The sequence below is a fragment of the Anas acuta genome, chromosome Z, assembly GCF_963932015.1.
Source record: "Anas acuta chromosome Z, bAnaAcu1.1, whole genome shotgun sequence".
NCBI lineage: Eukaryota > Metazoa > Chordata > Aves > Anseriformes > Anatidae > Anas > Anas acuta.
In genome coordinates this window covers 31,815,442-31,838,082 of record NC_089017.1, presented here as the reverse complement: position 1 = coordinate 31,838,082, position 22,641 = coordinate 31,815,442, and the positions used below count along the sequence as shown (strand labels likewise).

Below are 22,641 nucleotides of genomic sequence, written 5' to 3'. Positions count from 1 at the left end.
CCAGAAGATAATTACATATTGACTGAATACAAATTTCTGTGTTAATCACAGTAGCTACATAAAAAGGGCACAGTTTTCAACATCAGCTAACTAGAGACCCCTACTAGTAAAATACTTATCTGAAAAATCAGCTTTTTCTTGTTGTTATGGACTAGTTTTTAAGTGTTAGCTTTTTATAAAGTAAGATGTACTTGATTATATCTTAATCTAATAAAACAAGGTACTTGATTACATCTTAACCTTGCACAAGGAGTAATTAATCAGCACTCACGGCATAGACTGCATAATGCAGACAACATACCTGTCAAACGCAATGAAAAACTTCTTTACAATTCATTCTAGGTGTTTTAAACATAATATAAACAGCACCAATAAATGAGGTTGGTCAGAACAACTGAGTAGCTTACTTTGACACTGCAAGTAAAAACAGATTGCCAGGGTGTTGAGGGCATCCTGTTCAGCACAGATTCCTGCTGTATGTTCCAGCCTTCAGGGGCACACAGGACCATGAGGTCTCTGATCCAAAGTCTGTTGTGTCATTTAATAGGGCTACAGTGTCTAGACTGCAAATGTCTGGTGTGTCCCCTGCTATCTTTTTAGTTGGATGTTATTGTTATATGTTCTTTAGGTAGCAATATTAAAGCATCTTACCAGATGCCCTGCTCTGGGTAGAAGACAAACAGGACATATGAAGGTGTCCCAGAAGTCCTGCTGCATTTGTCTGAAGGCCAATCTGCCCTGAAAAACTGATTATCTGTTGAGACAATGAATCAACACTTAGTCAGATTTCTCTATGTTGCCTCAATTAAGCTGGACACAAACATTACATTGTTTCTTTAAACAGTATTGGTCTGTTTGTGCAAGGTGTCAAAATACCCTACTGCATTATCCAAAGAAGAAAAGAAGAGACTACCTCCTTACCTGTGTAAGGGTTCTGATGACTTCATTGAGCATACTTTGAAACTGGGAGGACTGGATGCTCTCAGATTTCAGCTACCAGAAAAGTAAGGATAAAAAAGAGATGTGAATTTTGTAAGGGAAGAAAAACAAAACAGAATGGACACCGAGAAGACAGATCATATTTGCACACGTGCCTTTTTGTGGGGGAATAGAGAAGAGAAGAAAGCCCACACAGCAGTAAACTTATTCCCAGTGACACTGCATGTGAGCCATATGATGGGAAAACAGAACATACTCCATCCTACACTCTGTAATCCATCCCACTTGGTTCACACCCAACACAGCTCAGTATTGTGTAAATAGAATGCTCTGGTAGATGGCCACTCCTGTACGGATTCAGGAAAAATCATTGTATTGTTACCACAAAAGCTGGTTGAAGAAACTCTCAAAGGCTCATTTTTGGAGTTTCAGAAATCAGGCTTTTTTTTTTTTTTCTTCCCAGTGCTGGATGCACTGGGGATAGTTCCTCCTAGAGTGCATACCTGTCTCAGAAACTCCTGAACATACATTGCAGGTGTTACACATGCAAAAGTTTTCCTGCAAAGCATATACATATTCAATACTTTACCCCCAAATCATTTACATAGTATCTGCCCCTTTGGACATGTGCTGTTCAATGGGTCAGTGGTCTTTAGAGGACTTTGAGACCCTCTGCTGGTCATTTTCTTGGTGTCCTCTAGTTGAATTCTCCCTTAATGCATGTGCAGTGTGGGTCACCCCAGACAGTTCAACTCTTTTTTCCAGTTACATGGTCCTAAACCAGTCTTAGTTGGTTTTAACCACAAAGCTCAGCAAGGCCTAAGGCTTCTTATCTATTTGTGCATACACAACGCTCAAGGTTTTCTTATCATTTTTATACATACCAACATTTCAAAGTTGCTCAAGCAAGCATAATTTAAGCACTACAGAGATACAGCAGAGTCTTTGTTCAAGGCATCACTATCTTGCCTTCTTGTCAGATTTCTAGGAGAGCTATAAAAGTATCATCTGCTTGCACGTTCTCACCTGTATCATGCCGCCTTCAGAACCAACCAGTGCAACCAGCCCATTGACAGCTGCCAGACGCTGCATTGTTGGAGAGCCCTGGAAATGTAGTTCAGGATTAATGAATCACTGGGACCACACAGCACTACAGTTGCATCTGTAGCACAACAGATGTTTCACTTAAACAAAAGGGCTTCTCTTTCAACTTAAAAAATCACAATTGTTATCTCTTCTATACCCTCCATCCCAACAACCTTTTCAGGTCAGACTCCAGCATGATGGAAAACTACATTCTATTTCTCGCTGAATAAGAGAAACCTTGCTGAATATGGAGACCTTCTCCCTTCCTCCCCTCCCCCCCCATCTAAAATTATTACACATTTCTTACAAAGCACTTTCTTCTGTAACTGCCTGTATGCCACAAAATATGCCAATGCGATTCAACTCTAAAATACTTTTTGATATTTACCCATCTTACTGTTTAAGTTTAGAGTTTGTTTTCAAAAACACAAATGTTTTAATAATGAGATAAATTAAAATTATTGACACAGAACAGCAAGCAGAGTGAATGGATACATCTTACTCCGCCCATTACTCAGTAATAGCAGCAATGATGAGTGGTGCCTTCAGTCAACCTGGCACTGTTCAGCTACACCTAATACTGTTAATTCAGTCTAAAAACCACATTGCAGTCACTTCATTCCTTCAGTATAGACACAGCAATTACCATAACATAAAAACAGTAAAAATAGTACTGACTATGAAAAATAGTACTGACAATTTATTACTTCTAAAACAACAATTTAGGAGAGTAAATTTAAAACAACTGAGACACTATAGTCACCATTCTGATAGTCCATTTTCTGTTAAGTAGCACCTAGTTTCACAAAGTATCTTGATTTAATAACCTATATTTTACTCCTGGATGTTGTTCCAAGTTAGTAAAAATGTACCAATCTCCAATCACAGAATCACAGAGTGGCTTGGGTTGGAAGGGACTTTAAAGGCCATCTAGTTCTAAAACGTTACCATGGGCAGGGATGCTGCATCCACAACTTCTCTGGGCAACCTGTTCCAGTGCCTCACCACCCTCACAGTGAAGAATTTCCACTCTTTTAGTTTAAAACCATTCCCTCTTGTCCTGTCATTTATCTGACCACATAAAAAGTTGCCCTCTGTCTCTTTAATGAGACTCTTATAAGTATTGAAAGACTGCAGTAAGGTCTCTCCCTGGAGCCTCCTCTTCTTCTGGCTGAATATCCCCAAATCTCTCAGACTTTCTTAATAACAGAAAGATTTCAGAAATCTCCAAGATCTCATGGAAATAAGGACTTCCCATAAAGCAAACAGGTAGAAGCGAAACAGGGCTTTTCTTCTGTAGTGAACAGCCTAACAACATATTTTTGCTTCCAAATATCAATGAAATAGTGTATCCCTATTCGGTCCTAAATTTTCCTAGCACTGGTCCAGTAGAAGTGAGGCAAATTATGCCCCTACTGTTAAAATCCCCCCAAAACCCTAGGATGTAAACGCAAACTCCTTTACCTCTGCAATCAAAGTTTTTATCCAGGCTGGCATTAGTTTGTTACGCAGGTCTTCAGCTTTCCCGTGACCACAAACTGACAAACCGTGAACAATTGTACCTAGAGCTAAAGCAAAAGCGGATGTCTGTAAGGTGAGAAAGACACATATTAAAAAAACAGATCTTCCAAAGAATTCTGTATTCTGTTCAATATTTACTACTGAAATACTGCTTAAGTATTTATTATTCCTTATAGGAGTCACAGACTTACAGAAGTCACATATTTGTCTAGAACTCCAGAGGTTCCTTATTTCAAGTGCTTTCTCCTGTCAAGTGACACGGGATTTTCTGAGATTAGATACTGATCTTTGGCACATAGTTTGCTCTGGAACCTTTACTGTAGAGCACACTTTCAGATACAACAGTGAAAAGGAGCTACTAAAATAGTTTTTGACTTATTTTACAGATGAACGTACTAAACAGATGATTAGTGTAATAGCAGGCTTTAACTCTAAATGTTTTTTCTTTTTCCTTTTTTCCTTTTCTGGCAAACGTTTAAAACAAAAAGCAAACAAACCAACAATGAACAAGTACTGGAATAAAGAGATTATTCTGTGCATTTTTAGAGGGTAACTCTAGAACACTGAGGGATAAAGGAGACACCTGGAAGAAGTTGTGGCTGTGGTTATGATGCACTGTCAGGAAATCAGAAGAGCACAGAAGATATGTTAATCTATCAAGAAAAATTATTTAAAGATAAATGTTACGAAAGACTAGAACAGATGGGATATAGGGACTAAAGACATCGAGAACTCAGAAATACCAACCACCTTCCTTTTAAATGCAATCAAACATATAAAAACATATAAACTCTGAATCTTCACCTGCTGATTGTCTTCCACTAGGGTCCGCAGCTTGTTCATAGCGTCCTCAGCCTCCGCTGCTTCTATGATTCCAACACTGAACGCAGAGACACAGGAACAGGCAACAGAATAGGAAAGTACCTGAAAAAAAAACACATTAGTATATTCTGTTATGTGGTACTATTCAAATTCAGTGCAAAGATTAGACGCCAAAGAACATTTTTCATAGCTTGCAATTCTGCCATAACCTCACTGTGTCCAGCACCAACACATCTCATTTACAAGGTTCACTGAGTAATCCCACAAAATAAAGAAGAAACAAAACAAAGACAGAACAACCAAGCAAAAAACAACAAGGAGGCTTTCTATACTTACTTTCTCAGTGAGGATTTATACTACATGATTACTACCACAGTAAAACCTTATAATGAATTCTTGTACAGGAGCTCAAACAGTATATGCTGCTGCCGCTCCAACATTTGTTATTGTGTGCCTTGGTCACACCTGCTTTTATTTTATTTTTTTTATTTGTACATACTGTTTTTCTGGTGAAATGTTGCACTTTACTATTATTTTGATTTTTTTTTTAATTATTTTGAATATATTGAATTATTTTACAATACGGACTAAATTCTTTGTTGTAAGCAACAAGTTTTATAAATCTGTCTGCTGTTGTCTGTTATGGCTGTTGCCCAGAGGTAGTTTGAAAAGTATCTGGGATAACAGGGCCTGCGGAAGTTAAGACACAAGCCCTTAAACCCTTACAATCAATCAGTGCCAGAAACTCACAAATATCACTCTAGGCTTTGTACCATTTCCTCCTGTAAGCTACTATGAAGTCTACACTCTTCATTTGACAACTCCATAGGCACAAAAAAAGGAATGGTGGTTTTACTGTCTCATCAGAATCATGGGTAATTTGTGTAACAGAAATAAAATTTCAAAATGCCACATATAGCATAATTGAAAAGAAAACTAACTTCTAGGAAATGTAAGATATCACAAAAATATCTTGCATGAACAATGGAACAATACACGGGCATGACAAAAAAGTCATGTCATTTTCAATTTATACTTTCAGAGATTTAAGAAAGATTCTTAGTTCATGCCATTAAGTGAATATACCTAAAGTGTGGAAGTAATTCTGATGTTGTTTCTGTAGGGCAAACTTCTGACCTTCCATGCAAACGTAGTTATTTTTCTCCATGCAAATATCTGATCATTAACTATGTGAGCACTCACAGCACGCTGTGATCCCATCAGAGCTACATTCAGGAAGAGAAGCACATACACGGCGCATGGGCAACTGTTCTACTATGACAACAGCCTTGTGTAAGGAACACAGGTGACACTATTTTTCTGCTCTTTAGCCTTAGATGTGGAAAGAAAAGAAATGAAGTCTGAACTTTCAACAAGGCAGCTGTGTCAACCTCCTTTGTACCAAAGCAAAGCAACAGAACAACAGATGACTACAGAAATTAGAGAGCTCCTGCCTACTGGACAGGGCTGGCAACAATTTGACCTCAAAGCAGTAACGCCCAGGTTTGGCCTGCTCTTGCTGAAGTAGGCCAAATCTACCTCTCAGATAGAGGATTATATGCCAGCCTTTTATAGCTCTGAAAGAGCCTCTAGTGCATTTCGTAAATACAGTAGTATTCATCCTAGGGTGCTGGCCAACTTCTACTGATGTGATTATCTATGCAATGGCTTATATGATTTTAATTGATAAAGGTAAGTTTAGAATCTCATTGCAAACTAATTCATGTTAGTGAACAGCTGCTACATTTCATCCCAGAAGTTTCTTATTACCCAGTTTAAATTCAGTAAAACACTATGAGGTCTCTTGGGAGAGATAAACGATTTCACAGCTCTAAGTCACTTTAATGCACGATCCATAAACTGAACAGGGCTAATCCTTAATACGCATGTAATGCCAAAAGAAGTTAACTCCATAATCTTAGAACCATAGAATGGCTGGGGTTGGAAGGGACTTTAAGTATCATCTAGTTCCAATACCCCTGCCATGGACAGCGCAGGAACACCATGAAGAGCTTTAATAAAGAACAATCTTTCAGAGCAGTACTAAGAAGGATACGAGAAGAATACCACCGACCTCTAACTCTTGCATATGACAGGCGCAGTTTTTTGTTTTGGTTTGGTTGTAAAAAACCTGCTTATCCTGATTCTTGATTTCTGTTGTAAACGTATCCCATTTCATCAGCCTTCCTTCTCAAGTTCTACCTCAGCAACGTTACAGACTCATTCATGCTCAGACCACGCTGAAATAATGAATGTTGCTGTATTAGTCCATGGTCAGCACATGTAAGCTTGCGTCATGTCAAAATGGAAAAAATGAGCTTGTGTGTGATGCCTCATAACGGTGGAGAAGGTCCCTCTTTATTTCTATCCATCTTGTTTATAGCTCCTTATGACAACAGAAAAGAGAGGGAAGAAAACTACATTCCTACTGTTTTAACTGTTTTTTATGTCTGGCTAATGTAAAGTTGGGTACCTCCAACTCACAGTTAAATCGGAAAGCATGCTCAAATTTAGCACAGCTCTGTTTTTTTAAGTCTTCAAAACAGTTATAAAGAGATCAGCAAATGGAACCATAGCAGCTTTCACAAGCTCAAGACTCACATTAGTTTGTGACATCAGCTTTCAAAGTAGGAAGCAGAAAGCATACTGCTGTCTGCTTGCTTGTAGCTATCTTTTAACCTTTTTGGGAAATTTCTTAATGTTTGCACAGCATTACAAGTTATTGATGTTTTTTGGTTTTTATTTATTTATTTATATATTTTTTTAACAGATATAAAAACAGCCTGATAGAAACATAGAATCATCAACATTGGAATAGACCTCTAGAATAGTATGGTCCAACTATTACCCTACTACCAATGTCAGCCACTAAACCATGTCCCTAAGCATCGTGTCCAACCTTTCCTTGAACAACCCCAGGGACAGTGACTCCACCACTTCCCTGGGCAACCCATTCCAGTGCCTGACTGCTCTTTTTGAGAAGAAATGTCTCCTCACTTCCAGCCTGAACCTCCCGTGGTGCAACTTGAGGCCATTCCCTCTAGTCCTATCACTAGTTACCTGCGAGAAGAGGCTGATCCCCAGCTCCCCACACCTTCCTTTCAGGTAGCTGTACAGAGCAATGAGCCTCCTCTTCTCCAGACTAAACAACCCCAGCTCCCTCAGCTGCTCCTCACAGGACTTGTGCTCTTCACCAGGTTTGTAGCCCTTCTCTGGACATGCTCCAGGGCCTCGATGTCCTTCTTGTAGTGAGGGGCCCAAAACTGAACACCGTCCTTGAGGTGTAGGCTCACCAGAGCTGTGTACAGGGTAATGATTACTTCCCTGGTCCTACTGGCTATGCTATTCCTGATACAAGCCAGGATCCTTTTTCTCTGCACTCCTTTCCATAGCTTTGATATTGAGAAAGAAATATTATACATCAGTTATTCCGGTACTACAGGTATAAAACTTCGGTAAAAAGTTGAATTATTAAAGGCAGCCAACAAAGAAAAAGAAAGATTTAAAATCTGTGATAAAACAGATCATACCTCCTGGACCGATCTGCTCTGGTCCTCACTGTTTTCCAGGTATTTGCAGAGTTTTCGCAATGAAGCAGAAACATGCACTCGTGATTCTGTTTGGCTGCTGTAACTCATAAGGGAAAGAACAAGTCCTACTCCCAAAATACATCCGGTGCTTAAAGAGAAGGAAAAAACCCACATTATATATATACACACACACACGTATACGTAATATGTATATTAGCCATACCTTTGCTGCTTTGAACACTTTTTTTCACAACATTAAACTTGAGGGCCCTCTCCCCACCACTCTCTTTCACTTTGCCATCTTGTTTGTGATCTACATAAAATTAACATTTAAGCACGCTTCATCCGCATGTTATCTCAGATTTCCCAACATGTTCTAAGTGTTTCACTGCCAGTCTATCAGGCACTCAGTACTGCTGTCTTGTCATCACCCATCTTTGAATTCATTGTCACTTAGCTCAGTAAGGTAACCTGGCAATGTACAGCACACGACACTATCATGCCACAGAATGAAAGAATTCATGAATAAATCGTGAAATAAAATAAAAGGTTTATATTTTAGGATGAAGCAAAACTGACAATTTTTAAGGCCTAAATCCTATTACTAAGGTCTGTGGAGTTTAACAGTTTTCTGAAGGTACAGTTAAGAAAAGTTTTATGATGGTTTTGATTGAAAATACCTCATATCCAAATCAGTTACTGACCTTGTGAAAAGCTCCACAAAAAGTCAAATGCTCTGCCCAGCAATTTAAAGGAAGATTACTATGCATTTCAAGCTTCATAATAATCTGCTCTTTACTACATCTTTACTCAACATGTAAGCTTCAGCATCTATTAATTACTCCATACTTCTCCAATATTTATTCTTGCAGATACAAGCTAATTCTACCCGGTAACAAATTTATACAAGACGACACATCTGCAATGATCTTGTAGAATTCATCCTTAATATACGAAATAGCAAGACAAGCCAGAAAACGCGACTGCTCTCCATGATTCTCAAAAGCTTTGCACAAGCAAACACTTCAAACAACAGCATTAGGTCAATTTTCACTGCAACATGTTTTTCTTTGGAGAAGAGACAGCTGGCCAATACAGGGGCTGTATGTACTGTTAAGTTTGTTACCTATATGCTGTACTGCTACAATTGGAAACCTAGCTTGGATTTCCCTCCAACCCCCACAACATGAAGGCTGATGTGAGCAAATCCATTCAATATGATCTACATGAATAAAAGGAAAAGTTAACAGTCATGAATGTACTTGCTCGCCGAACTGCACTTGCTTCTATCTGCCTTTACATAAAATATGTTTGGAGAGAAAAATGAGCTGTTATATGGCTTCCGTAATAAATAACTCTGACAAAACCTAGTAGCATAAAGAATTAAGCGTGTAAAAGTAATTCATCATGCATATTTTCCATACATGCTTACATGGAAATATCAGTGTATTTTTTAAACATCCTTATTTCTGTTTCTGTGTAACATACGAGCAGATTAACAGTCCCCTCCCAGATTTCTCAATAATGTCTGAGTGCCTTCCATTTAGAATCAGGAGCAACTGCAGTCCCTAAGGTTCTGCAATCTCAGAAACTCAGTTTCACATAAAAATTGAAGATGCATCATATTAATATACACTTAACCACTTGAAATGATTTGAAATGTTTTTTCTGCTTTAAAAGATTATGACTACCATCATTATTTTCTCCCCTGTGTTGTTGAAGACAATTAGGAGTAGTGGTTTATAAGCAGTCTTCCCACAATGACCTTTTCCAGACAAGAAACTTTCTAGAGTATTTTATGTAACTTAACACAGACTTGACACAGATTCTTACAGATCATAAGTGGACTCCCACCATGCTAAATCACTGTCTCAGGGAAAAACATTCTTATTGCTTAGTATTTATTGAAAACAGGCCTGTTTACATTATTTCTGTCACCACATTAAAAAAAAAAAAGAGAGAGAGAGAGAGAGAGAGAGAGAGAGAATTCTCCTAAATAGAACAGAGAAAATAATATGTATAAACAACATTGCTATCAAGACTGACATGATCAGTGAAGCATGGTTGTATGAGATCCACTCTGCATAGTACACACATTGGTAAGCCTCTTTATTAGCCAAAAAGTCAAGGCAGGATAAAAAAAACAAAACAGAAAAAGCCTCTTTCTGAGTAATGCCCTCCAACATGTGAGATGTCTCACTTAACACCCTGGAGAAGCATATTATTGGGTAGACATGTATGTTTTCTGAAACAATCAGGAGGTATGCCAATTCTCAGAAAATTACTGTAGAGCCTGAGCATCGCCCTGACATTCACAGCCATGTGTGCAACCAGGGTGGGCGAGTGGAAGGCACACAGGGAAGGGCACAGGGTGGGTGGGGGGCTCGCTTTCTGCCAGATGTCAGCGTGACACAGTGTGACACTGCCTGCGACATTGCAGTGGCAGGGCAGGGATGCAGAAACCTTGTCTGCACTGTGGCAGGATGACAAATTGGCCCCAGGAGTCTGTCACCTCTCCCAGAGCCATACTGAACATGACGGAGCAGCCGCAGGAGAGGAAAAGATTAGTGCTGGCATTTAGAAAAAATGGAAATGGTGCCCTCCCTCATTTTTACAACATGAACTCTCAAAAAGCTTGAAATCTATTAAAAAAAAAAAAATCATCACCAATTGAGTACAGGTGAAACACTCACATAAGGTCAATGTACGGCATACGTCCTGCAGTCAGCTGTGCTTATCATCCTGCTGGAGAGGCTCTTGCTTTAGAACAGCAGTTTAAAAGTTGACAAATGCCAAGTTTGGCAAAAGTCTTCCATGTTTACAGCTCTGTCCAGTGGTGTGTGGCAGGAAGCCAGGCATGGGCTGAGGCACAGAGGCTCAGGCTAAAGGTGAGGAGAAGCATTTTCCCCACCAGGACAGCCCAGCCATGGGGTCAGGGCCCAGGCAGGTCGGGCCTCTGTGGCCTCGGGGTTTCATGTCCTCACAGTGTAAAGCCTTGGGTAATGTAGTACAACCCCAAAGCTGAGCCTGTTTCAGGAAGGGATGTGACCTCCCAAGGTCCTTGCCAGACTGCATGACTCCATGATTCTAGGGAAGTATTCAGAACAGGCTATTTCCTTAACATATTGTTATACTCTTCTCTGTAAAATTTAGGAAAAAAAGCTTGAATGAAAACAACGGAGCTGAAAAAAAAATGACAAAGCGTCATCAGTAATGAAAGAAACTCACTTGTACTCCAGACTGGAGTCAAAGCAACACTCCTCCAGCGCATTCAGCGACTTCATTAGAACTAAGTTCATCTGCTGACCAGGTACCTCACTACAAAAACAAAACAAAAAAAAAAGAAAGAAAAAAATCAAAACACAGCTGTGCTCTTCAAATCACATAGGACATTAAATATCCTGATAAGACTGAATAAGCCACTAAATACTGTTCTTTTCTTGCTGTAACAGGTTCTCACACTAGCCTGTAAGCAGTGACTATATGACTGGCCATTTGTGTCACTTTCATATGAACATACTAATGTAATTACGCAAATAATACAAAAACATACTCAGATCTTAATTGGCACCCATTTTTGGTACAATACCCAAAATAGAAATTAAGCACTCTGTCTCCATATAGGTAATTCACATGATGCAAGTGGACACTATCCAGTGTGCAGAACACCACTTAGAAATTGTGAGAATTGTGAGGTGAGAATTGTGAATTATTTTACAATTAAGTTTCCTAGGGCACCTAGTCCTCTTTAAAGACTTAATCAGTCAAATTCCAGGTTGCACATGCGCTGTAGGGTATCATGAAAATTAATCAAACACCCTGAAGAAATGGCAAAATATATAGAACATAACATAGAGGGGGAGAAAAGGCTACTGTAATAAAAGACACCTTGTAAAAAATTTGCGAAACACCTCAAGAATCATTTTTGCCTATGACTTCTGAACACTTTATTCCCTAAACCATAGAAGCTACTTGCAGGAATAAAGTGGTAAGTTATTTGCATGCCTACATTACATGCAGTAATTCTTACCTGACTTTTTCTTCACACAAACGTGAGATGAACATCCCCAAAGCAAGGCCGACATGGATTTGAACAGCTTGAGACTCATCAGCATTTGGCTTCCCAGGTAACCTGGCAGTCAGCATATTCAGGACTTCCTCAACCTTCTCCTTGCATGATACAATGATAACCGGCACCAGGAGAGACAAAGCAACGGCTGCACAGGAACGAGCTATAGCACTAGCAGTATTTTCACCAGAATAGGATTTCTAGAAAAAGATTTTTAAAAGATTTGTTTTTTCCTTTTCCTCTTTGTAAAGGATATAAAACTCATTTCCTGGTAGAAACATTCAGCAACTTGTGAATTTAAAATAAATACCCATACAGCAAATGTCAGCACAGAGGTATTGCAATCTGGCAATAAACATTATTTCATGGCATTGCCAAACATACCTTTTTTCTTTGCCTTACCCTGCAGACTGTTTATATTTATTGTAACTGAATAGGTAATTAAAAGAGTGTAACTGAATATAACTTCTAAGTATAAATGACATTGCAAAATATGAAGTTGTAAACAAAGGATAAAACAGACAAAAACTGGAATTTAATAACTATACTACACATGAGTAAGCTCATCTGCTAAAGTCTTCTGCTTCCATTCTAAAATATTCAGGTGCGTGATCAAAAGGGCAAACAGAAGCCAGCCACAATGTCAAGGTAATTCCATAATTGTAACACATTCAGTGAGCTGGAAAATACACTTCTTTAGAAGCATCATACCTAGAATGAATAAACACGAGATCTTGCAAGATTACCAGCAGAGATGCTTTCTAGAAGACAGATCCCTTACAAAGTTTTTTATTTTATTTCCATTGTAAAAGCTAAAATCTATAGATACGTCTATTTATGAAGCGAAAGACTGATTACAAGTAACAGCCTAATCTACATTTACCTTCTTGAATATGCAGCTCTGAAAAGATAAAAATTCCCATCAGGGTGCAACGTACTCTGTGGGGCCATGATTTCCGTTGTGTGCCTTAGAATTCTACAAGCACAGTATTTTTTGGATGTATTTACTTTTTAAACAGAATGGAGTTTAGAAATGAAATATGAACCACACAGTTCCATCTCACAAATACCTTTTTTAAACAACATTGTTTCCAAAGACAAAAGTCATAAAAAAAAATCAGCAAAAACTGCTAAAGCCAACCAAGTACTTCAATCTTTTTGCATCCAGCCAGTCTAGCATTTATTTAACACTCCATTTGATTTAGTGATTTGACTTTGGAGATACCAACATCTCACTGACTGGACTAAAGGCAGTTCATGAATGCATTTAATAATGTTCAGGTTAGAAAACATCAAGATACTTTAGCTGGCTCGTATTTGTTCTTGTAGGACACATACCCCCCCTCCTGTATCCGCAATACAAAAAATTTCCAATCTGGTCATCTTGACCACAGTCAAGAGTTAGCAATACCTATTCTTTAAAATCTATAACAGGCTTTTAGGAGTATCTCCACGTCCTATTTAAAAACTGCCTGATACTTCTATTGCTTGAGAATTTCAGGCCAGTTATCACACAGCAAGCACTCATGACAATTTGTACTAGTCCTCAGGGGTTCAAGTGGTATTGTAAGATGAGAATCGCTGGCTCTGTAACTATTAGATTTTGAGAAAGTCTAAACTTCAGAGCCCTAAGGCATACTCTCAGAATCACTCAAGAATTTGATATTGTTGTATGAGAAGAGTCTGTTCCTGTTAGAAGGTTGTTTGTAGAACATTCTGTTGTGTTTGTTTGTTTTTTTAAAATTCCTTCATTTATGTGGTATTATCTTCTCATATAATTTTTATTACCTTTGTAATTAGGACAAAAACCCAATGCAAAAGTAACGGAAGGAAAGAAAAAAAAATATTCTATATTACAGCTACTACTGGGCAAACAGAACCAGAGAACTCCAGACTAAGTATTTGAGGTATAAAATGCAGGTATATGCTCCCATCTTTAATACCATAGCACATACCTGGTAGAACCATGGGAAGACTTGTCCTTTAGCCTGATAGCGGCTATTCACAATACTAAAGAGGGTCTCTATAACCATATAAATCCACTGTTGTGTAGGAAGAAAATCAGGTTCGGTCTGCAAAAAAAAAAAACAAACCCAAATGTTCATTGTTATTTTTTCTTAAATCAGGCTTTACCCAAATAGAAGTTCAGCAGCTGATGTTCCACTTATGATCCATCCAGAATGAGATCTTACTATCCCTAGGCACAGAAATTAGCATGATTTGACAACTCTGACCCTCCAGACACTACTTTTGATCAGATTATTCAGTTAAAGAAAATGACAGCTGTCAGAGAGCCTCACAATAAAAGCAGGAAAAGAAAAAAAAACGCAAAACACGTTCCATTAACAACTCTGAATTCTTTAATCTTTTTAGTAAGTTACAGCTTTTATGAATCCTCTTGGCCCAAAATATAAATTTAATGTAGGCACAGAAACTGAGCACGGCTATCTGAGTAACTATAGTTTGGTTGCAAAGTGAAACACTTGCCAAGGATATCTAGACTAAGTATTTTAATCTATTGAAATCTGACAGGAAAACCTAAATTCTGCTAAGGTAGCTACCACACAGAAGCTGATAAAAGGCATTTAAAAACCAAGACTATTTCTCCCCACACAATCTTTTACAGGTTTGGCCAACAATAATAGGTGTTAGAAAACATGCCTTATGCTGCTTCTCACAAGCAAAAAATATCAGCAACCTCAACTCATCCTGTCACAAAAAAATGTGATAATGTAATGCATAGTTCCACTGCTGCTACCAAAAGATGGCACCTTACAGTTACTGTAAATTTATGAGACACTGTGCTGATGCAAAAACAGTGAGTATATTTACTATGCCACCCTAAAACACTCTGCGGTATAAGATTAAAAGGTAAGTAAAGAAACTGGCTGGGCTTCAGTGCTCACTACATTTCTATCTGATCTGTCAAAGCCAGTGTGTTTCTTGTGAGAAGGTGCCTACTTTCTCTGACTGAAATCAAGTTACTTTTGTATGGATCACACAGCAATTACTAGATGACATTCACCGAACAGGATGAAATTAGACCTTCAAAGTGTGAAGGACTTCATAACCACTTACGATCCCCTCAAACACACCTGGTGATATTGCTTCATCACATTCCACTAAGAATTTCTTTCCCAGATTGACTTACCTCAGGCATTCCTTCATTGTCTGAGGAAAGGCTGCTTTCATATTTGGCTACAGCAACTGCAAGACCAGTTAAGGCTAAAATAGAGTTTCCTTTCACCACTGGACTGTCTCTGGACAGAAAAAGACAAAGAACAATCAAGAGGCATGACAGACATGCCAGCAGCAAAATATGTGTCTCAATAAAGGCAAGTTATGCTACAAGTGCAAGCACTTGCTCCTAGCAACTTTACTGGACTGTCTTCTATGTATAACCTATCATACACAAATAAATACACAAGCAAAAGCCTTTTTAGCTGCCACTAAAAGAAGTTCTGCCATCTGGCAGAGCACATGCACTCACAGAAATGCATCAATTGATCTTATCTTGTACCATCTCTAGACAGGATAACACAAAAAGCTCTCCAAGTAGAGGCTGCTAGACAGGCAAGGTGTCACTTCACAGTACACAGTAGCAGAGTTTTAGCACAGAAACCATCACTGCAATCTCAGTTTAAACTTTTTTTTTTTTTTTTTAAACATTCCTATGTTATGAAACAATCATATCGTGGGAAATAACTGGTTTCAAAGAGTAATGACTTTGACTGCAGTGCAAGCCTTTACTTTTTCCTAAAAGGAACTCAAGAAAAATATAACTATATTCAGTTTCATGAAAAGAAAGATGCCCATTTCTCATAATTCCCAGAAAAACATGTCACAATATAATTCTGCTAGAGCCATCTTAGATGTTTTATAATAATAGCATCTGACCGATACAACTGTAGTAGACCACTGATGACAGCCTTACACTAGACTAATACATGGTGTGTTATACTTTCTGCATTAGTCCTGCATTTCTGAAAACTTTCTTGTCTGTTGCTGTAATTACACACTTGCAAATTTAGGCATTTGCTTCCAGATCTAAAGATTTCATTTTCACAATAAAAATATGTTGCAGGTTATTATTATTATTTTTTAAAGACACATATCTCATTGGAATATCATTGACCTTTCCTGCTTCAAACACTAAAAGTATATCATTTCAGATACAAGAACTACAGATAATTACAATCAGATGCTTAGTTAACTTCTTTGAAATCTCCCCCTACCTCTTGCCTTAAGTCATTTCCTAATTTATGCTACAGTCTTTTTTTTTTTGTTGTTGTTATTATCAGCTTCTAAGAGGCTACACTTTGTAACGCACCTCATACTGACAGGAATTTCTGAATCTATACATTCATGAAGGCTGGATGCTGTAAATTTAATGTGGTAAAAAACATCATACTAACAACAAATCCTAGAAATAAAAGGAGCAGTGCCTTGTTCTTTAATGAAAATATGGAACAAATAAAGTATTTTCTTAGAAGAAAGTCAGTAAACAAAAGAAGTTCTTTCTAGAGACATGGCCTATGTACATGAAATCCTTCTCCTGTTACCTAAAGAAAATGTACCACTTCCTCCCAAATCTGCAAAATGCTACCACCTGAATTAGTTTTGCTAATGAACTTTTACAACTAAAATCATAGCTTTCACTCTGAGACACAGAATATATATATTGATTTTTATATGTTTAATTTATTAATAATTGTAAACATATAAGTACTAAGTAATATGATTATTATTTTATTCCTCCTTTATCTCTTGCTGCTACGTTATCTTAACACAGGTATTTATTGAGTAGCTAAAATATCAAACAGATATCCCAGTTTCATCCCTTCTTAGCTGAATCCTTTCAAGATGGGCTGATATGCAAGAAAACTGAGCAGCTAGAAATACCTGAACAATAGTAAGTTAAAAAAGGCAGGAGAGATTAAACCCTTATAGAAAATCTTGATTAAAATATCCAGAGCCTTCAGCTCACAGAAGCATGACAAAGTAACCTTTTCCTCATTTACAAGAATACACTGAAATGAGTTTTCACTGTAACTCTTCCATGGATGACATTTTTATGATTTATAAGCACTTGATGTTCTGAGGAATCACTGCTTTTAATGCTTTTCCTTAACCTGGTGCAAGTGGTCAATTTCAGGCTAACCAAGGGCAAAGCATAAGAAGAAAGCTGCTAGCGGAGAGTGATAGGAGAAAGTCAAGCTACCATACGAAGGAAGGTTAAGGCACGCATTCCTGCCTGAAAGCCACGTGCCAATTCTAATATCAAATTAACAACCTTGTTACAATCTGAAAACATGTAATTACTTGACTTTGTGGGCTTCCAGACACAGGACCTTAACAGAAACTGGGATAGTTTTGAAAGGCTACTGGTACACTACAGACCAGCCAATTTCTATATACACAAAGCAATTTGAGGCAGACAGAGTTTGCTGTTTAAAAAAGAAGAGACTACAGTACCATACAGTCTTTACTCAAAATATTACCCAACAGCCTTTCTAATAGACAAAGGCAGCGGTAAGATGCTCAAATAACAAGGTGAGGATGAGTTCCTTTGTTGAGCAGCAGTCATGTGAAAACATGAAATTGGTAGACAATCTGTTGTGGGAAATATTTTGCATCATCTGCCACAAAACAGAACTCATTCTCATCTGTGACAAATAAGTAGCTCTTACTTTGAAGCACCTTTGATGACATCAGTCAACATATCTCTGACCCTGCAACAGAAACAGCACAAATTTAGACCACATTGTTTTATTACAGCAAGAGTTCAGCTGATTTCCTTTTGTGCCTTACATGTGCCCATTCTAGGTCAACAGTTATCTCAAATTGCTATTAGAAGGCTTCGCACAAATTAATCACAGGTATTAAAATCATAGAAGTGCTCAACTAACACTCAATGTTCCTTCATGCTAATTTGCACTACCAGTGCTTTGTAAATGGCCCTTATTTGGTTTCATACTACTTTTTGCAAAATGCAGATTTATTCAACAGTCATAAATCTATTCTTTGCACTGTTACACATAGGCATCCAAATCACCACACTATGTCTTGGCATAATAAAATGAGAATGTTTTACAATGGACAACTGTAACAATTTATACAACACTTGTCATTCTCCTGGAACCAACTATGGACAGTTATGCTATTAAGGACTGTAGAAAACTGAATCCATTTAAACGAAAGCAAAAGGAGTAGTTGGAATTTTGTACATATGACTGTACTCAATTTATAATAGGCTACTTTCTGTATTTGTTTAGTTTTACATTCACATTCAGACAGAAGCAGAGATGCAGTGAATCTTCTACTTAGTCAGGTTTTGGTGAGGAAAGAGATCTTGTACACCACAACATACAATACCTATCCATAAATCCTGGCCATGACTGTCACCCTACACAAAAGGATACATTCCAATCACAGTTCCATAACACATTATTAGAGGTCTAAAAATGCATGCCTCATAAAACAGATTCATATCCACCGAGATACATGTTACTCAGGCATTAAAAGAAATTCAGTCAGGGTTTCCATCTAAGTATGCTGTTTCAAACCCACTTAGCCTGGAAACACTGACATCAACTTGACAAATATCAACGTAGAATTACATAGTACTTACACAATAAAGCATTAACACTAAAGTCTACACCTTCTGCCCCCTCACTTGCCATTACAAATTGTAAAGAGCAGGCAGGCAATTCCTTACCAGAGCCATGCTGTAAACTGCTTGTACTGTACATCTTCAAGATCCTCTTTTCCCTGCTTTAAGTCCATCTCCAACTTTGCTTGTCTCCCCTGCAGAATCATAGCATAAGTCGTAAGTAGACCTTACATGGCCAATCGATGTTAAGATTTTTTCAGGGAACACTTGGGTAACAATTGTAACCTTTCCCTTGATTGCTACTTTGTAAGTGTCCCCCATTGTTCTTGACATGGGATCCCACTATAATATATAAGAAAATAAAATAAAAAATAAAAGAATTGAGCGAGAAAAGCACCTGCAGATGGCACAAATGGTCACAGATACTGAGAGATTTATGGAAAGAGAAAAGCTTCCTTTGGGAGTGGAGAGTGTACAAGCAGGGAATGAAATAGAGAAGCCTAGCACCTGAAATGGGTCCTGAGAGAAAAAAATTACTTTCTTGATTCACTACTTAAAAAATAATTCCTCATCCTTTTCCTTCTTATAATCTCAGCCTCCTTCTACTACAGTTTATTCTGTACCTCAAAGGAGGTTACGTGGATTCTGGCCACATGTGTTATCTAAACTTATTAAGCAGCTTTGCCTTATGCTCATTCTCAAACCTTGAGACAAATACAGCTCATTTTGTTAGGGTTATCAGTTGCTGCTCTTCAGTTGCTTATTAAGCCTTAAGTGAAAAATAGACACATAAGCTGTGTTTCATAAAAACCTGAGAATAAAAGATTGTCAATCCTCCAAATATAGATGTCACTCAGAAGGTGACTGTCCACTCCCAGAGACTAAAGCGACAGGTATGATACAATGACTATAGAGACAGCTGCAGAAAAATTATGCCCTGCTGTCAGAAGCATAACCTTCAATGAGAAATTCCTTGGCTTTGCAGTATGTTTAAATCTATTGCAATACTCCCAAACAAGTGAACACTGGCTTAATTTCAGGACTAAATCAAGAACTGCAGGATCATCATGAAGCTGAGTTCCCAATCATTCTGAACGTGCAAATTGGCACAAGTGCTTAATCATTTGAGTAGACGTACTAAAGACAGGAGAACTTCCAGATGTCCAAAAGAAAAAAATCCTCAAAAAAAGTACTTTGGTGAACTGTGAAGAGTATGCTTGGATAACCCAGCACAGACTCTACAAACCTCTGCATATGTTTTACTGCATAGCAAAGGAACAGTCAGAGCTTCTGTTTTGCTCAGCACCCTGAGCTGCTCATACTGAAAAACATTGATGTGACCTGGAAACATAAACAGTATGAAACAGTACAAAGGAAGACTTCTATAAGGGAGCAATTTGTCACTAGTTTTTACGTCATTTTTCTACTGAAAAAAAAAAAAAAACAAAAAACAACATTGCTCTATCTACCAGGTCAGATAACCTAATGAAAGAGCAGTTTTAAGGTATTTCCTATACTCCCTATCATTAGATCAGTTGGAAGAATCAAAGATGAGTCCTTACAATATGATAACATTACATGCTGAGTAAGAGAAGTTATATTCAACTAATGATTTCTCAGTAGCTTGTGATCATTTTGTGGTACCATTATTGGAAAATTCCTATCCAAAATAATAGAACAGAAGTCTAGACAAAATTTACCATTCTAAAAAGTCACCTGCAATTGGAACTGACCTTAGTGGTACTTCACATAGGAAAAAGGCTGCAAGAACCAGAACTGTGAGCAGAAATTATACTTGTACAAAGCACCTCAGACTGTGCTGCCTGAAAACTCAATTTTTATTTTCTTTTCATAATTTGCATTAAATACATAAAGCTTTACTTTTAAATTTTTATTACCTGCACTGATGATTGAAGCTCTTGCTGTTAGAAATGAAAATCCATACAGCTTGAATGAACATTAGGATGCACAGTATTTTGTACCTCAGAATTACCTGTAGGACTGCATTGTAGGTTCGACTCATGAATCCTAACCAGGACTGTGGCAGTAGTATAGAGCGATGCCATTCAGAAGGTTGAATGTTAACCTGTGCAACACACGAGAAAGGGTAGAATTGATTACTGCAAGTCTAATGTATACTGAACATATGTTTTCCGACCTGTGGTTTGCAGACAGTATTTTGGTAATGCCCAATGGACAGTATACATGGCTGTATAAAAGAAAAACAGGTAACATATTTTATTCTCCTTCCTGGTTTTACCCACATCAAGTTACTTTGCAACTTCATTACCCAGGTCAGCCAAAACTATTTGCTTCAGATAGATCACTAGATAATTGATCCCAGAGAGAGCACTGGAATTGCACATGACAATAAGCACAACAGTATGGTAGCACTGGTAGACAAAAATGCATACATAACAAGGATAACAGAGCAGTTTATGCTTGTGATCGCTCTTGTAAATCTTAGTTGCTTTAAAAGTTTTAAACAGATGTGAATAATAAATGCATTTAGATGACAACCTAAATACTGGGGAGACTACTGAAAAGGGATCACTATAAATAACTAGGGTTGGTATAATTATGTCCAAGTACATAATTCAAACTTCCTTTAAGGAAAATTATTTTTAAAAAAATAATAAACAAAGGAGTTGTAAAGTTTCTTTCTAGGAAACACCATTTTAGAATTAACTGGAAGAAAACAACACTACCTCAAGGACAGTTTAAATAAATACAGAACAGCTGTCCCTGCCTACCTCCAAATCTCACACAGACATGGCAGTTTCTGCTTCACAAAAAGAGAATGACTCAAACAGTGAGCTGTACAATCTGATGTATGTGCACAGTCCATGGGAACTCAAGGTTGTTCTCTCCAGTAAGTACTATAACAAACAGTGACTTAAAGACATTTTCAGAACATGTTGAAAAACAAAAATGAGTTGGGTGATCTCAATAAGAAACCATTTTCTAGCTACTGATAGCTTATTAACTACAGTAGTAGATTAAACACAATGGGCTACAAATTCAAAGCCACAAAAAACTTTTTCCAGACCTCAGGTATGTGCCATATGCACCTTCTCCACCAGTTTGCGCATCATGGAATTTATAAATCAAACTACATGAATCCACAAAAATGTGCATCAAAACAAATAAATTGGCATAGTCTTTTTTTTTTTTTTCTCACTCCATAACTGTTTTAATTGCAGCAACTTTTTATTAAAATAAAGAAGGAAGGAGTTAAGGTGTTCTCACCTTTTAAATAGCCATGTTTTCAAAGCCACAAAAAAAAAAAGAAAGAAAAAAGCTCTGTAACAGAAGCAATGGTGCTGCAATGTTGTCTCCTTGTATTCTTCATTGGAAATAAAAAATTGATTTTTGTTGATACCACTCAATTATTTCTACTGTCTGCCTCTACCAAGAAGATGAAAAAATGTCATCACAATCATCATCAATCCACTGGAAACGAGTTATTTAACCTCAGCAGTTTCCTGGGTAACAAGTTTTTAATAATGGAAATGCAAACATGTCAGGCTGAGGTGAGATGGGATGGATATATTACAGTAGTCACTGTCTAAGGCCTGCACTTTTCACTTCTAAATTAAAGGAACACACTAGGCTTTCTGAGTTACAGAAAAACTCATCCTGTAGCTATGATCAAACATAGTGCAAAGCCTAAAGCAAAGAACCTTCTGGGATTAAACCTGGCAAGATTACTATTTCTCCTTTTTTTTTTTTTTTTTTTATTCCTCCTGATTTATTATGAAGACTAGCAACTGTTCAACATGTGAAAACACTCCATGTCTCAAGGTATGCAAAAGTCCCCTTTCTCTGCTGTGCTCCAGTGACTTCCTCTGTACACAACAGTCAATCAAGATAAACAAATGAACTTGCCTCACCTGTTAATTATTTTCCTACATCTTTCTCTCTCACTTCCTCTGTTTTATGCCCCTCATGGTCTACATAAAGCAAATAACATTACTTTTTTACATGGATCTTATAACAAAACCCAAAGGACTATGTTAAAGCTCCATGGCTATTGTTACCATGTGAAGTTAAAATAGTTA

At 37.6% G+C, this 22,641-nt stretch overlaps 1 protein-coding gene across 2 annotated transcripts in view; it reads right to left on the bottom strand.

The window, feature by feature from the left end:
• The window catches only part of FOCAD (focadhesin), a 116,258-nt gene that overhangs the window by 14,387 nt on the left and 79,230 nt on the right, over positions 1-22,641 (bottom strand). For both annotated transcript variants that reach the window (XM_068665959.1, XM_068665960.1), the window contains 13 exons: positions 20,574-20,666; positions 18,686-18,774; positions 17,658-17,699; positions 15,119-15,227; positions 13,923-14,039; positions 11,929-12,167; positions 11,127-11,216; positions 7,899-8,046; positions 4,351-4,470; positions 3,490-3,612; positions 1,966-2,043; positions 922-993; positions 652-754 (listed from right to left, as the gene is read on the bottom strand). In XM_068665959.1, the coding sequence (XP_068522060.1) occupies positions 652-754; positions 922-993; positions 1,966-2,043; positions 3,490-3,612; positions 4,351-4,470; positions 7,899-8,046; positions 11,127-11,216; positions 11,929-12,167; positions 13,923-14,039; positions 15,119-15,227; positions 17,658-17,699; positions 18,686-18,774; positions 20,574-20,666 (1,423 nt within the window). The remainder of the gene's footprint in view (positions 1-651; positions 755-921; positions 994-1,965; positions 2,044-3,489; positions 3,613-4,350; positions 4,471-7,898; positions 8,047-11,126; positions 11,217-11,928; positions 12,168-13,922; positions 14,040-15,118; positions 15,228-17,657; positions 17,700-18,685; positions 18,775-20,573; positions 20,667-22,641) is intronic.